Here is a 17,422-nt window from a genome sequence, read left to right as displayed (position 1 = left end):
CTTCCTTCTCACTTGGCATTCTCTCATCCTGGGTATCTCTTTTACTCCCCTGGCTTCAGCTGCCATGTATGCTATACTCCACAGGTACCTCAAACCCCAGCCTTCCTCCCCAAGTCTTCCCCTTCTCAGTGCCAGCCACAGGTTTGAACCAGAAATCTGAGCCTCATTCTTGACTGCCTCTCTCATTTTGCATACTCATTGAATTACCAAGCCCTATCCATTCTACCTCCTTAGATATCTAGTGAATTCTACTTTTTTCTGTTTCTGTGGTCTTTCTAGTACAGGCCATTTCACCTCTCTTGTGGACTACTGTAGGAGCCTCCTAAACAGGTCCTGATGCTTTCCAATCCATCATTATAGCCAGGGGTACTTGATTTTTTAAAGAAGCCTTTATTGCGGAAAACTTCAAATATACACAGAAGTAGAGAGAAGAATATAATGAACCCCAGGTACCCATCACCCAGCTTCAGCAATTAGCAACATGTGGTCAGTCTTGTTTTTTATACCCTTCCCTCCCCATTGGCATATTTTAAATAAAATTCCAGATAATATTCATGATTACCTCAATATACATCTCTAGAAAGAAGGACATTTTAAAAGACGTACTATAGTGTCCTACCAAAAAAATTTTAAGAGTAGCTGCAATGTCATCTAATATTCAGTAAATCTTTAGATTTGCACAAATATCCCATAAATACCTTTTTTAAAAACACAGTTTGTGTGTTTTTAAGTTTATTTTATCTTGAGAGAGAGTGCACATGCGCACACAGAAGCAGGGGAGGGGCAGAGAGAGAATCCTCAGTTGGTGCACACTGTTAGCACAGAGCCTGATGCAGGGCTTGAAGTCAGAACTGAGATCAGGACCTGAGCTGAGATCAAGAGTCGGATGCTTAGCCAACTAAGCCACTCAGGTGCCCCACAGTTTGTGTATTTAAATCAGGATTCAAGTGAGGGTCATAATGTTAAAAGTGGTCTCTTCTAGTCTGTAACATTTTCTTATCCCTTTTTATTTTTTTCTACCTGTATATGGAAGAAACTAGGTTATTGGCCCTGTACAATTTTCTACATTTCGAATTTGGCTGATTATGTCCTATAATGTTATTTAACGTGTTCTCCCATCCCCTGTACTTCCTGTAAACTGGTACTTAAATCTGGGGTTTGATTGGATTCAGTTCATTTTTTATTTTTGGCAGGAATATATCATAGGTGGTGCTGTCTGCTTGTGAACTTTCTTTTGCATCACATCAGTTGACATTGAATGTCATTTCTCTCTATCTTTGTAATAAGTTTGAGCAGGAGTCAATGTTACCTGTGAATATTCTTGTCAGCAACTCAAATAAGGATCTGATCAAGCCTTATATACACCGATTATATGAAACACTGGTGCCAGAGCAACATGTTAAATAAAAACATAGGGATGCAGTTAGCTAAATCCAGGCTGTGAGAAACTCTATAGACCTGGTGTCTTCCATAGAGAAATGAGAAGAAACAGGGAAAATTTTTATTGGCTATAAGAGACAAATCAACCAGTTGGAACATGTGGCACTCCCTTAAATCCATTACGAAGAGAGGAAGGGGAATTTATAGACGAGACATAAGAGACAAATCAGCCAGTTGCAGTGTGTGTACCTTATTTGAAACCTGCTTTGAAAACCCTGTAAAAAAATTTTTTTTAATAAAATAATCAGGACAATTTGAACACTGACCGGATAATTTATGATGTTCAGAAATTGCTATTAATATTTTTAGGTGAGATGATAGTATTGTGGCTTTTTTTAAATGTCCTTATCTTTTATAGCAGTGGTTCTCAATGGTGCATGGATTTTGCCTCCCAGGGGACATTTGGTAATGTCTGGAGATACTTGTGACACCCACTTGTCATAATTGGTTGTTGACAGTATTGAGTAGGTAGATACAAGGGATGCTGCTAAACATCTTAACAGTGCACAAAGGACAGCCCTTAACAACAGTGAATCATCTGGTCCAAAGTGTCAGTAGTGCTGAGATTCAGAACCATTTTAGAGACACATACTGCAGTATTTATGGATGAAATGGTATGCTTGAGATTTGCTTTAAAATAATTGAGGGACACCTGGGTGGCTCACCTGGCTCACCTTGGTTGAGCGTCTGACTTCGGCTCAGGTTACGATCTTGCTGTCCGTGAGTTCAGGCCCCGCGTCGAGCTATGTGCTGACAGCTCAGAGCGTGGAGCCTGTTTCAGATTCTGTGTCTCCTTCTCTCTTTGCCCTTTCCCCACTCATGCTCTGTCTCTCTCTCTCTCTGTCAAAAATAAACATTAAAAAAAATTAAAAATAATTGAAGATAGAAAGGAATTGAGTATAGGTGGCAGAATACTGGCCCTGAGTTGATAATTATAGCTGGATAATAGGTACACGGGGGTGCTTTGTATTATCCTCTGCATTTTTGTGCATGTTGAAAATTTACATAATATAAAGAGAAAAATAATTGGAGGGTGTGGAGGAGGTGATCACCAGGTTCAGGTGTTGTTAGCCCATCAGTTTTTATAAAATTCCGTGTCAGTCTTTCACAAGTTGGTTTTAGCAGCTCTTAATCATCATTGCCTAGCCCTATTAAGGGTTGGAAAGTGGTAATTTCCTGATTCTTCCATTCCTCCTCCATTTATTTATTGGAATTCTAAAAAGAAGTTTCTCATATCAGCTATTTAGTTCCCTTGAAATACAGCCAATACAGAAAGGGTAGGATAAATGCTTCATTCTTTTATTTACGAGCTTTCAGAAAGAGGTGGTTGCCCTTGTAACCTTTAAAGGTGACCAGTGACTTTTTTAATTTGTATTTATTATAAACTGTTTAAAGGTATTTTGATGTTTATCTGTTGGAGCCATTTTTCTTCTTTATGTTCATATTGTCCCATCTTTGTCCAGCAGGAACCACTTCAAGTTGATTTTTGCTCTTATGTTTAGATTTTTATTATGGGAAGTTTTCACAGGCAAAAGCAAAATAGCACAGTGTCGTCTCATGTAGACATTGCCAGTTTCAACAGTTATCAGCTCATGGCCAGACTTGTTTTCTGTGCACCTCATACACTTCATCCTCTCTCCCTACCCCTGGCTTCTTTAAAAATACAGTCAATCCCAAGGCGCCTGGGTGTCAGTCGGTTTAGCATTTGACTCTTGATGTTGGCTCAGGTCCTGATCCCAGGGTTGTGGGATCAAGGCTCAAGGCCACTCTGTGCTGAGAATGGAGACTGCTTAAGATATTCTCTCTCTCCCCCCCCCCCCCGCCCCCTCACCCCTTCCCCACCTCCCTTTCTCTCTCCTTCTCCCTCCCTCTCCTCCTGCTCCCTTCCCTCTCTCAGCCCCTCTCCCCCACTTGCACTCTTTCTGTCTCTAAAAAAAAATACAGTCAACCCTTGAATAATACGGGTTTTAACTGTGCAGGTCCACTTATACACAGATTTTTCTTCAATAAATACGTACTGTACATGTGTTTTTTAATGATTTTCTTAGTAACATTTTCTTTTCCTTAGCTTACTTTAAAAATACATGTTAATTGGGGCACCTGGGTGACTCAGTTGGTTAAGCATCTGACTTCAGCTCAGGTCATGATCTCGCGGTTCGTGAGTTCAAGCCCCACATCGGCTCTGTGCTGGCAGCCCAGAATCTGGAGCCTGCTTCAGATTCTGTGTCTCCCTCTCTCTCTGCCCCTCCCCTGCTCATGGTCTGTCTCTCTCTGTCTCTCAATAATAAATAAACATTAAAAAAAAATTTTTTTTTAAATAAAAATACACATTAACCACTGTTTATGTTATCTGTAATGCTTCCGGTCAACAGTAGGCTAATAGTAATTAAGTTTTGGGGGAGTCACAAGTTATATGTAAATGGATTTTTGGCTGTGTGGGGTGGGGGGTTTATGCCCCAACCCCCTTGTGTTCAAGGGTCAGCTGCAAATTTTAGACATCATGTCATGTCGTTTGTAAATATTTCAGAATGTATCTCTAAATGATAATTTTTATCTTTATTTAATGTTTTAAAATGTAATTTGTTGTCAAGCTGGCTAACATAGAGTGTACTCTTGGTTTTGAGGGTAGATTTCCATGATTCATTGCTTATGTACAATACCTAGTGCTCATCCCAACAGGTGCCCTCCTCAATGCCCATCACCCATTTTTCCCCTTTCCCCTGCCCCCCCATCAACTCTCAGTTTGTTTTCTGTACTTAAGTGTCTAAAAGAGATCATTTTCAGATCTTTAGAAATATTTAGAATTGTTACACCAAAAACCCAATAATTCCTTAATATTGGAATTCTATATTATAAAATAATTTCTTAATATCAATATTAGTATTCACATTTCCCTGATTGTCATGTACACACACAGTTTGCTTGCTTGAACTGGGAGTCAAATAAGATGATAGATATAGATAGATAGATAGATAGATAGATAGATAGATAGATAGATAATTGATATAGTGATTGGTTGATATGTCTCTTAAGTCTCAATTAATCTACAGGAGTGCCCCCTTGTCCATGCCTTTGCTTTCTGTGGTTTCAGTTACCCGCGGTCAACCGCGGTCTAGAAGCAGATGATCCTCCTTCTGACCTATTGTCAGAAGGTCAGTAGTAGCCTAGTGCTGTATCACAGTGCCTACATCATCCACTTCATTTCATCACATAGTCATTTTATCATCTCCGGTCATCACAAGAAGGGTGAGTTACAGTACAATAAGATAGTTTGAGAGAGAAGACCATTCATGTAACTTTTATTATAGTATATTTTTATAATTGTTCTATTTTATTATTGCTGTTAATCTTTTACTGTGCCTAATTTATAAATTAAAGTATCAAGGGTATGTATGTATGAGGAAAAACATGGTATGTCGGGGTTGGCACTGTCCATGGTTTTAGGCATCCACTGGGGGGTCTTAGAATGTACCCATGGGGATAGGGGGGACTACTATATAAATGCTCCTCTATCAGTTTTTATTTTTCTTTGCAGTATTTTTTGTTGAAGAAATTGGCTTATTTCTCCTGAATGATTTTCTACATGCTGTACCTTTTTGATTGTGTACTATGATTTTTTAATGCTCCCCCAGAACAAAAAAAAAAAAAAAAAAAAAAAAAAATTTCTGGTATCCCCTGTAGTTCCTGAAAGTGGGTGGTTAGACATAGATCAGTGCTGTTCAGTAGACATATAATATGACCCACATGTGGCATTTTTTAAAAAGTAAAATTAATTTTACTACTGTATTTTGTTCAACCCAGTATATCTTAAAGAGTTATTTCAGTGTGTAAACAATATAAAATTATTGATGAGATATTTGATAATCTCTTTGTACTAAGTCTTCAACATACAGTATCTATTTATGTTTCCAGCACATCTCAATTTGGATGCTAAATTTTCCTTGGATATACTTGATCTGTATTTTGCTATCTTAAACTTTACAATTGGAAAAGGAGAACCACATAGCCAGGTTTTTTCCAAATATACTTAAAAGTTTTCTAGTAACTAAGTTGAATATTGGTTTTTACATCCATCAACATCCATTAAAATCGGTCATATGTGACTTATGGCTACCGTACTGGACAGCTCTGATCTAGGGGTGTGATTAGATTCAAGTTTGGGGGGTTTGTTTTGGTCAAGTTTGGGGGTTGTTATGACTGGTCATAAGTGGCGTTGTTAACTTTAATCAGGAGGTTGGTAATGTCTGATTGTGATTCTTTTTGTGTGGTTTGCAGCCATGGTGGTTATTGTCCAGATTCATTAATTTGTCTGTGGTTGCAAAATGGTAACCTTCTTACTCTGTCATTCTTCTTTGTTAGCTGGAATACTGTAAAGAGAGATTTCCTCTTATCAATTACTTGGTTACTCTGAGGTATACAGTTTATATTAAAAAGGCAGGGTATGTAGGCTTGAATCTTTTATTACTAGTTTATAAAATAATGAATTTGTTCTTTGGCATTCTCAAGATTTGTTCACTGAGTTTTCAGGTATATCATTATGAACTCAAGGATTTAAACATATTAGATGTGTTGCACTGTTGTGGTGGTTATCCTTCTTGTTGATCAAGTTGTTGCATCTTTGGCCAGTGAGAACTGGTTCAAGTTGGCTTCTGAATCATTTTGACACAACTGTTACAGACTTTTGTCTTCCTTGCTTTCTGGTATGTCCAGGTTCATCCTTTACATTTCCCCAGATCTATAATTAGCCATTTCTCTCTGAGAAGCCTTGACTTCGTGCAGTGAGAAATGCTATTTAGCAACCACCAACTGAGCACTGGAGTGCTCATGACTGCTGGGTTGCTGAGTGCTTCTAGAACGTTTCAGTAGACTGGGCTACAGGATGCATTTTTTATTTTGAAGGAAAAATGTTACCATGAGTTCACATTGATACTTCAGTTGAAATTGTAATTTTCACAGTTTAACATCATTGGTTTTATGTTTGAGTTCCCTCAGTTATTCTTGCTAAAAATCTTGGTTCCTAGCAACACTAACATAATAATGTATTTTTTATCCTATTCTCTATATATGTAATAGTTTGAAAATATCAATGAGATATTCTTAGTAATAATTTGATTATTGAATGCTATTGAAGATTTCCTTGAAGTCCTCTTTGCTGTTAAGCTAATGGCTCGTTGAACATGTACGGCATGTTCCTGTATTTTAAAGTGATTCGAAAGAATCCTCTGAGTGTTTAATCAGCTTAATATATAGTCATGGTTCTTTGTTTAGTTTTCCATTTTTAAGGGGTTGCTCATTTTTGCATTTTGATTTTTTTTCCAATTTTACTTTGAAAATTTTCAAATCCACAAAAAAATCGAAAGAATAGTACAATGAATGTTCACATGTCTTTCACCTTACACTCCCCAATGAATAATTTTCTGGTTTTTTTCCCTCTCTCATCTTGCTTGATTTCCTCCCTCTGCACTACATGCGTTTTGTTTTTTGCTGAACCATTTGAAGGAAGTTGCAGACTTCAACTCTAAATACTTCAGCTAATAACAAGGGATTCTCCATAACCACAATTCCATATTACATTTAAGAAAATTAATAATGTCATATCTAATATCCTGCCCACTTTTAAATTTCCTTAGTTATTCCAAAAAAGTTTGTTTTTAATAATTGTTTTAAACTGTGATCCAATCAAGATTCACGTATTGCTTTTGGTTGATCTCTTTTTAGTTTCTTTTAATGTGGAGCATTCCCACATCATTGATCTTTTGAAGTCTATGTGTTGTCTTGAATGGATATGTTATGGATATGTTTGTTTCCTTTCATTGTTGCTAACCTTGTTCTACCTACCCTTATTGTTTCCTATAAATTGGAAGTTTGATCTAGTCTGGAGGCTTGATGGATTTGGGTTAAGTAATTTTTTGGCCAGAACCTTTCATCGGTGATGCTGTGTACTCTGTATTGCATCATGCCAGGAGGCATGTAACGTGAGGATGTCCTACTATTCATGATGTTAAGCGTGGTCCTCAGTTAAGGTATCAATTGCCACATTTCTTACTGTTGTCAGTAGTAACTAGTCATCTTTAAGGTGATTGTTTGGTATATTGTGAATGTCTTGTTCCCAACAATTTTTTTACCTGGTGGTTTTCACATTTTGATCGAATTTTCTTTTATAATTCTATAAAATCTTCATATGGTTCTAAAACCAAAAGTATAACATAAGGTACATGAAAATAAGTTTAACTTTCTTTCCTGTCCCCTTCATCTCCCTTCCTTTATATGTAACCATTTTAATTAGTTTTTAGATTATCCTTTTTTTGTTGTATTTTAAAAATACAAATATATCTGTAAATATGCAAAGATACTCCCATTCCTTCTCTTAGATATAAAAAAAAGCATTCTATTGTGTACCTTTCATAGTTCACTTATATCCAGGAGACCACTTCATAGCAGTGTAGAGAGATCTTTAGAAGGGTTTTTCTAAAATGTGTATATTTGTGCATCCATTTGTGTATATTCATGTCCTTCCTGTGCTTGAAGCCATTCAGTGGTACCTCACCTCCCTTGGGATAAAGTCCAAACCTCTTACAAGGCTTAAAAAGCCCTTTATCTTCGGGCTTCTGCACATGTCTCCAGCCTTACTTCATCCCCCAGCATGCGTATGTGCACGCGTGCACACACACACGCACACAGTGCATAATTATTGCCATATTGAATTGCCGCCCCCCCACCTTTTTTTGGCTTTTGAAATTTATTAAAATTGGTTACTTTTTAATTGGTTTGACTTCCCTGAATGAACCACAAGCAGACCCCTGGTTTTGCATGTGATGCTCCTGTCTGCATAGGCTGTTCCTTCTCTTTGTCCTCACCATTCATCCTGTAGGCCTGAGCTTAAACATATTTCTGGAAGCCTTCCGTAGCCCGAGTCTCAGTTAGTTGCCCTTCTTATGTGCTGACCCAACACCATCTGTTTATCATTGTTTTGGTATTCATTGTACAGTGTTCTGATTGTTTACTTATATGCCTTCCTCTGTTAGTCCGTGAGTTCTGTGAGCACAGGAGCCCTGGCTCACAGGATATGAGAGCCCCAGTGCCGCCTGGCATTTAGAAGGCATTTAGTAAATATTTATTGACTGAAAGTGGCAGAAAGGCACAAGCGCAGACATGCATTGCAATACCATAAGACCTAAAACTTAAATGGAATTTGCTCAGATGTGGTGATCTGAGCAGAAAACGTGAGTTGCCTTATTCATTGTGGAGCCGTAGGTGGAGTCCAGACCAGTCTGTGTGGGAGCCTCTAGGTCACCCTGGGATGGTACTGGCTCATGGCCTGGGCTGAGAGCCAGAGAGGGGCACCACCAGCTGCTCTTCCTGAGAGACGGAGAGGTTGGCAGGGCCTGGGGGAAGGGCTAGAGATGAGAAAGTGGCGTCAGCCTGTAATTTCCAGGGTGGTAGGAATGGTTCCTGTGAGGAGGACCTGGTGGAAGGAGCTGAGCTAGGGGAGAAGAGCTTCTACATGGGAGCAAGTGCTCAGGCCCCCACTTGGTGGAGCATCTCTTACGGAGATGGCCCTTCTTGATGTTTCTGGGCCTGGGGTTTACAGGATGCCCAGGCCGAGGAGGAGATCAAACAGGAGATGAATACACTGCAGCAGAAGCTCAATGAGCAGCAGAGTGTACTCCAGCGTATTGCTGCCCCTAACATGAAAGCCATGGAAAAGCTGGAAAGTGTCCGAGACAAGTTCCAGGAGACCTCAGATGGTAAGATTTTTCCCTTTTACTTGGGTCTAAGGTGAAGGCAGAAGGCCGGAATTACAGCAAGGGCCTGTTACATATCACAGCAGCTCCCCTTTTTACGAGCTTTCTTACTTGAAATTCCCAAGAGCCCTAAACAGTAGGGGTTAATTACCACACTTGTTTTATAGAGTATAAAACTGCTGAGGTTCAGAGGGGGTGAATGACCCACCCAAAGTCACATAGCCCCTACCTACTACAGCATATCTGGCCTTGGTTTCCTGGACCTGTCTTTCCCATCCACCCTCATCCACTCAGCATGCCCTCACTGGCCCCTGCATGTATTCAGTCCTACCACCAGGCTTTTGCTTACATGGTTGCTGGCTAACAAGCCCTTTCTATGCAAATCTAGCTTGACCATCACCTACCTGAGCCCAGGGAAGAATTCATATTTTTGTGGCTCCAAGCCCATGTTTCTTCGTTTATACTATGTGGCTGGCCCACTGGTGATGGATGGGTGGTTGTGGGATCGTTTTCCTGGGACCCTCCCCAGACATTCCTCTCCCTTTGGGATGTCCCTGCTCTGCGGATTGTCATTTGCAGGTCATTCTTGCCAGGGTATGGTCCTCAGCCTTGGCAGAGCCTGGGCACTGAGGAGTCACCTGTCTTTCCCTTGTGGCAGAATTTGAGGCAGCCCGAAAGCGAGCCAAGAAAGCCAAGCAGGCATTCGAACAGATCAAGAAGGAGCGCTTTGACCGCTTCAATTCTTGTTTTGAATCCGTGGCCACCAACATTGATGAGATCTACAAGGCCCTATCCCGCAACAGCAGTGCCCAGGTAGGCTGGAGCCCCTTACCCGGCTAGCCCCTACCATCCTGTTGCCCTTCCCTTTATGCATCCTGTCCCCATCCTCATTTAGCTGCAGACCCAGACCCAGATTCTGATCCATCTGCCTTCTCCCTAGGCATTCCTGGGCCCTGAGAACCCTGAGGAGCCCTACTTGGATGGCATCAACTACAATTGCGTGGCTCCTGGCAAACGCTTCCGGCCAATGGACAACTTGTCAGGGGGGGAGAAAACAGTGGCAGCTCTGGCCTTGCTCTTTGCCATCCACAGGTAAGGCTGCTCCTCCCAGGGCAGTTGGCGGAGAGACTGAACTGAGGCCACCAGAGGCTCTGGGGCCCAAGGATATGCAGAGATCTGCAGAGGTGAAGATGTTCTGGTGGAATCTGGATTGCATCCCTATTTCCCTACCTACTACAGCATATCTGGCCTTGGTTTCCTGGACCTGTCTTTCCCATCCACCCTCATCCACTCAGCATGCCCTCACTGGCCCCTGCATGTATTCAGTCCTACCACCAGGCTTTTGCTTACATGGTTGCTGGCTAACAAGCCCTTTCTATGCAAATCTAGCTTGACTGTCACCTACCACACCTTCACATCTCATTTTCCTCCTCCTGTTCCTCTAGGAAGCCTGCTTTGCCCACTATGGCATACCCTGATCTCCCCCTCCTGAATGCCAATAGTACTTGAGTCTGACCCCCACAACTTAGTACTTGATTGTACAGCGTCATTCAGCGAGCATTTCTTGAAGGCTGCTCTGTACCAGACTCTGTTGGGGGATTAGGAACACAGATGAGTCAGACATGGTCTCTGTCCTTGAGGAGCTCATGATCTAGTGAAAGCCAGATGTGTAAACAGCAAGCTAAGTGTCGTAACTGGATGAGCGTGTGTGCTGTGGATGCACAGAGGAGGGATACCAACCCAGTCTGGGGGAGGGTCTGGGTGGTCAGGGAAGGCTTTTGAGGGCAGGTAACACTTGAGCAGGAAATGCAAAGGATGAGTAGAAGATAGCCAAGAGACCAGGAGGCATTCTAGGCAGAGGGTGCAGCACGTGCAGAGAGGCAGGGAGACAGCAGTGTGTGCAGGTGGGTGGGGAGAACCTTCAGGTAGCTTGGACAGTGTGGCCAGAGCCTAGGACTGCTTTATCTCCCCAGCAAGTCTGGAAGCTCTGGAGAGAACCATGTCCTCTCCTGGTTCTGTAGGTTCCTGGAGCACAGGGTTGGATGCACAGGAGGGCTCAGTTGGTATACTGGCCTTTGGGGGCTCAGGCAACATTATGACCTGGGGTTTTTAGTCTCTGAAGAAGTGGAGGGGGATGCTGGCCTGTGTGATGGGCCCTGGGGCTTTCCCGCCCCACCCCTGCCCCCATCAGTGTCAGCTCACTTACTGGTTCCCTCCCAGCTACAAGCCAGCCCCCTTCTTCGTCCTGGATGAGATCGATGCTGCCTTGGATAACACCAACATTGGCAAGGTGGGTGCAAGGAAAGTGGGGCCCGGGAGGGAGGCCCCTAGCTTGGGGCTGGGTTTCAGGGAGCAACTCCTGAGTGTGCTCTAGCCGTTCCTGCTGCCTGCTCTCTGTGCCTGGGAGGCTGGGCCCAGGGTCATTCACGCCGTGCTAGTCAGTGGCCTCTCAGCCTCTTTTCCCCCAACCCTTCACCCCTTACCCCACCCCCTCTGCCTCTGGTTCTGACTGGAAAACACAAGGGAGTGTTAGGGCTTCAGCCCTGCTAAGTGCCCGGCGGCCCCTCCCACAGGTGGCAAATTACATCAAGGAGCAGTCGACTTGCAACTTCCAGGCCATCGTCATCTCTCTCAAGGAGGAGTTCTACACCAAGGCTGAGAGCCTCATTGGAGTCTACCCCGAGGTAGGGCGGGCCTGGCTCAGGAGCCAGCCCCACTCCCTGCCTGACTCCCCAGGGCAGGAAGGGAAGGCTGCAGTGGAGGGCCATGGGGGTGGGGGAGCATAGGGACTCAGGTCCTGAACAACCATCTGGGCTTGTTGGAGCCCTGCCCTTGAGGCTTAGCCAGCCCAGCTGGGCAGGGCCATTGCGTCTGGGGACAGGTGGAACGGCCAGGCAGAGGCAGCCAGACAGCAGAGAAAAGGAGGAGAATGCAGAGGTAGGCAGGGAGAGAAGGCACATGGGACCGAGCACATCCTCTCACACCCAGAGAGAACCATTGCTTGGGCTTTGGGCAGGTATGTAGGGAGGAGGGTTTGAGGCCCCCAGTCCTGGGGCGCTAGACCCCCTCCCTCCCTTAATTCTCTCCTTACAATTTCATTTTTCTTTTTCTCCCTCCTCCTTCAGCAAGGGGACTGTGTGATCAGCAAAGTCCTGACCTTCGACCTCACCAAGTACCCAGATGCCAACCCCAACCCCAATGAGCAGTAGCAGTAGTTCTGCCCTCCTGCCCTGTCTGGATCCCTAAGCTTCCCCTCTCCCAATCTCTCGATACTTGGCTCCCAACCTTCCCCTACCTCCTGTCCCTGTTTGGTATAGTCATGGGATTTAGGCACTGCTGTCAAGCATGAAGAGGAACAGAGGTGATGTTAGGTCTGGAGCAAAAATTCCTGAGCTACAGGGAGCATCCTGGCCTTTGGAAGGAGGTGCTGAGCTGAACTGAGCCGAACAGGGCCATCTGTCCATTCTTTCTTCCCTCCCCCCGCCTTCCCCTCCCCAGGCCCCCCTCCTATCACCCATAACCATAGGTCCCTTGGGCCTCTTGCATCTTGCTTGTGTGTGGGTATGTATGTGTGTATATATGTGTCTGCGTGTGTGCATGTGGGTGTGTTAGCACAATAATAAAGATATCGGAGATTCATTTTAGAAGGAGCCTAGGCTGAACTTGATTCTAAGAGAGCTTAGTATGACAGCACCCCAGAGCTGGGCAAAGGTATTCAGGACCTCATAGGAATCAGTCATGTGAAACTGCCCTCATTTCACTGATTCGTGTGTTCATTCATTTGTGTGTTTATCAGACATATATCGAGCACTCTTTATTTGTCAGGCTCTATTCTAGAAATACAGAGCTGAATCAGACATGATCTCTACCCTCCTACTGAGGAGATGCAGTAGGTTCATGATTTCCCATGGTCAGCTGAATTCTATGTATATGTACTTTGAGAAGAGGATGATCACCTCCAGGCTTCCTGGAGAAGGTCACATATGAGCTGAACCTTGACAAATTGGTAGGATTTGCTTGGGCACTAGGAGCAGAGCCTGGGCTCTGGGGACAGACAGTTGTGGGTTCTCGTCCTTTTTTTAAGTCACTAATCTGATGTTGAGCAAGTCATTTGACCTTTCTGTGCCTCAGTTTCCTCATCTGTAAAATGGGGCTAACAATATTACCTACCTCATAGGATTTAATGATGTCAAGCTCCTCACTGGGGGCCTTATCCCTGCTTGGAGCCCACTAGGTGCCGACCCCTCAGAATACAAGCCTTCTCATACCTAGACCCCTGTGGGCTCTGATCCCAATTGTTAGGGACAGAAAGAGCCTCCAAATCTGGAAGATACTGGATGCCTAGCTTTTTGAGAAAGTTCCAGGGCACCAGTGGGGTTTATCTGGTAAGTGAAGGGCCTAAGGAAGCCTATAGCTTCAATCGTGTGGTAACCAGGTGCCTGGGCCCCAACCTGGGTTGTGAGGAAGTCGGGGAGAGGTAGCCTGGGCCACATCCCGGCCGAATGTGTGTGAAGTTCCTTTTGGGAACTAACTGTGTCAGCTGTAGGGACCGTGCAGAGGCAGCAGAGCCTGCTGCCATGAGGTCAGCCTTTGCTCGTTCATGTACACTGTCAGACCATCACCTTGTTCTGATTGTATACTGCATTTTTGTTTTTTAAAAGTTAAGTCAGTTCTGATTACTCAAGTAATGCATGAATCCATTCTCTTAAGACATTAGATTTATAAATAAAGGTAGCCTCATTTGACTACCATTCCCCATCCCCCTCTAAACTGCTATCGTGTGTGTTGTACATCCATCTAGACTGTTTTTAAGACTTTTACGTATATAATTCATTGAAAATACTGTTGTGTATTTAATACAAATGGCATATTGAGTCGTTCTACAATTTGCTTTCTTCAATTTAACGATGTTTTTGAGATCTATGCATGTTTTTACAAAATGTAGATTCAATTCATCCTTTGTAATGGCTATATAGACTGCCATTATAGGACTCTATCACATCTTCCCATTTCTTTTGTGATAGATAGTTAAGACTGTTTTCTCTTTTTGCTATTACGGAATACTACACAGGAACAACACGTGTGTGTGTGTGTGTGTGCGTGTGTGTATGAGTTTACCTAGGGTTGCTTCCTAGGTTGAACTGCAGAGTCATAGGCTATTTATATTTTTGTTTTAAATAGATACTTCCAAATTGCCCTCCTGTACTATTTACTCAATATTTTCCTGAGGTTGTCTTAGGTATAATGTTGTTACCTACTTCAGTTTCATCCTAGGTAGTGATATCCGTGAAACCACGGGTTTGATATGCTAATTATGTATTTTTCTAATACATATTAAAAGGCATAACTCAAATTTGTGTTCAACCAAAGAAGTCACATACCACCAGTGGTACGTGTGCTATAGTTTGGGAAATGCTGGCATATCTGAAAGAGCACAGTCTGGGAGTCACCCTGGTTCAAATCCTAGCTGTAGAAACTTCAGCTCGTTACTTCACCTCCCTGAATCTCAGTTTCCTTGCATAGGAAAGGAGGTCATATGTGCCTACTTTGCAGCAGTGTAGGCAAGATGAAGTGAAATACATTTGAAGCAATTTGGCTGGCACTTAGATTATCACAGGCCTTTCAAGGTAGCAGTTACTATTCTCCTCACTTTACAGTTGAGGATACTGAGGCCCAGGAAGGTTAATGACCAAGCTACCAGATAACAGTAAGGGTTTGAACTCAGGCCCTCCGCTTCAGTCTTGTGCTTTCCCCGCTGCGAGGATGGTTATCAACCTTGGCTGTGCACCAGAATCACTTGTGAAGCTTTTTCTTTTTCCTTTTTAAAAATCAAAGCAATATATACACTGATTAGAAGGTGAAATAGTACAGAAGGGCTTATAATAAAAAGCAGCTGTTCCCTGCTGCACCTCCATGTCCAAAAGGATGTGGAGCTCCTTGCTCTGGTCCCGCCTCTGAAAGTCTAATTCAGTAGGTGTGGATAATAATCTGGATAATAATCCTTACCTCACAGGGTGGAAAGGATTAGATGACATGCCTTGGGCTGAAGCCCTGGCCCACAGGAACACAAATGTGACAAAGGACTTAGGTCCTGGGGATCAGAGAGGTGAGAGGCCTTGTCCTAGAGCCCAGTGGTTCGTTGGCAGAGCCTAGACTTAACCAGGAGGATCGCTGTGCTTGCCCAGTGCTTTGCCCACTGTGCCACACTGCCTCCTATCATCACAGGGCAACATGTGCTGAGTGAAGGCTGTACTCAGATGAGAGCCAACACCACAGTGTTGCCAAGAGTAGGCTATGTCCAAATAGAATCTCTAGGGCTAGTTGGATGGCACTAGGCTGACTCCCTTATACTCTGGACCCAGTAGCCTTGGTCTAGGGAGTTTAAGAAAACTCCATGGCAGTGTTTACCTTTAACTGGGCACTTCACTCTAGGAATCTCGTGTTGTGCGCCAGGGACACAAACAGGAGTTCAATCTTTACCCCGCCTTTGAGGAGCTCACTAGTTGGAGGCAATTCATAGAACAGCCTTTAACCATACAGTGTGATAGCACTCTTGACGGGAGCATTGAAAACTGAGGAGTATCTAGCTTAAATGTAAAGGTTCCGGGAAGGCATCCTCTAGTCTAGGAGGTGACACCTGAGCTGAGTCTCGAGAGACTGGTAGGAACCATCCAGTTGAAGTAGAGGGAATTTCCAGGTTGTGGAGACAGTATGCACAAAGACCTGAAGGCAAGAAATGGCAAAACAGTTCCAAACTCCTGAAACAAGTTTTACTGAGGTGGGGAAGAGCAGCAGGAAGTAAAGCTGGAGAAGTATTCGAGAGCCAGAAATTTGAAGAGGGGAGTAAGAGCCTGGCGACAGAGTTCAGATTTACTTTCTTGGGACAGTGTGGTTCCCAAACTGGCTGTGCACCAGAGACGCATGGAGCATCCCAGGCCCCAGCCTCTAAACATTCAATTTCTGTAATGGATGGGGCCTCAGGATCTTGAGTGCTTAGAAAAGTCAGCATGTGAGTGTAGGGTACAGCCAGGTTTGGGAACTAGCTGTAGGCAGTGTGGGAGCCACTGAATGGTTTTAGGAGACTGTGTCAGATGAGAACTTAATAAGCCTTTTTCTGGTCAGCCAGTATGGAAATGGTTTAGGTCAGATGTGCATGCTGTATGCTGCCAGACCTGTGGTTTCCCTGTTGCTCAACTACTCACTGTATTGGCTTGTTTTGTCTCTGAATAAGCTAAAAGCACCACAAGGATGGGCCTGGGGTTATCTTGCTACTGGTATATCCCCAGCAAAAAGCACAGTGCCTAACCCAAAACAGGCACCCAGTAAATAGTTTTTGAGTGAATGAGTGCGTGAATGAATGCACTTGTGAGGGAGAGAATGGAGACAGGGAGATCAGTTAGGAAACTACTGAGAAGACTAGGAGGACTACTCAAGGGCAACAGCAGTGAGAATGGGTTGGAGGCAACAAAAGTGAGCTGTAAAGGGAAGGTGATGAGCTGGACTTCGTGACTGATTATTGGATGTGGAGAGTGACTGAGAGGATAAATGAATGTCCATCAGTAGCCCACATTCCTACCCTATCCCAGTCATTTTCCTCTTTCCTCATCCATCTAAGTCAGAATCTCCTTCCAGCCTCAGCAACTGGAACTCCTCCCCTAAGTTAAACATTCTGTGTGCTGTGTGGTCTCCCCCCCCCCCCCCCCCCCCGCCCAGCCTCCCAGCCATTGATTCATTCATCCAGTTCAATAAATCTTGGCTAAGCACCTCCTGTATGCAGTGAGGCTCTTCCAAGCCAGGACTCTGACTCCCTCTTTCCTACCTCAAGAGATGTTTTTGAGGGCTTCCCCAGGTAAGACTCCCATCCCTTAGACCATAACCTAAAGTGAGATGCCTAGATGTCAGACCTGTAAGGGAACTTACAGACTTTGTCCAACTCCCTCCTGAGGCCCTGGGAGGGGAAGGAGCTTGCCCAAGGCCCCATTACAAGAAAGTGTCAGAGCCAGAACTGGAACCTAAGTTCCTTTTCCACATCACTCCTAGAGCCTTGATCTCTCCCATCACAGATCAGGACAAGCAGAGGTGGCCAGGGAGAAGGCGGGACTTAGGTTGGCCTTGAAGGTCAGTGTATTGGACAGGCCAAACAAGAAGCTTGCCAATTACACTGCCCCCTTCTGGAAACCCTCAGCAAACCTGCCATGCCCACAGTCCCTTCTAAGGGGTTTCTTAAGCATGAGTTG

At 43.9% G+C, this 17,422-nt stretch overlaps 1 protein-coding gene across 1 annotated transcript in view; it reads left to right on the top strand.

Annotated features, from left to right (window-relative positions):
- Nucleotides 1-16,876, top strand: part of SMC1A (structural maintenance of chromosomes 1A) — a 35,641-nt gene extending 18,765 nt beyond the window's left edge. The window contains 6 exon segments of the mRNA XM_042973790.1: nt 9,032-9,188; nt 9,844-9,998; nt 10,126-10,277; nt 11,406-11,475; nt 11,759-11,869; nt 12,311-16,876. Of these exon segments, the coding sequence (XP_042829724.1) occupies nt 9,032-9,188; nt 9,844-9,998; nt 10,126-10,277; nt 11,406-11,475; nt 11,759-11,869; nt 12,311-12,394 (729 nt within the window). The 3' untranslated portion in view covers nt 12,395-16,876.
- Nucleotides 16,877-17,422: the final 546 nt, after the last annotated feature.

Source organism: Panthera tigris, chromosome X (assembly GCF_018350195.1).
Source record: "Panthera tigris isolate Pti1 chromosome X, P.tigris_Pti1_mat1.1, whole genome shotgun sequence".
Lineage (NCBI taxonomy): Eukaryota > Metazoa > Chordata > Mammalia > Carnivora > Felidae > Panthera > Panthera tigris.
Note: the sequence above shows the minus strand (reverse complement) of the source record. Positions and strands in the feature narration are given on the sequence as shown.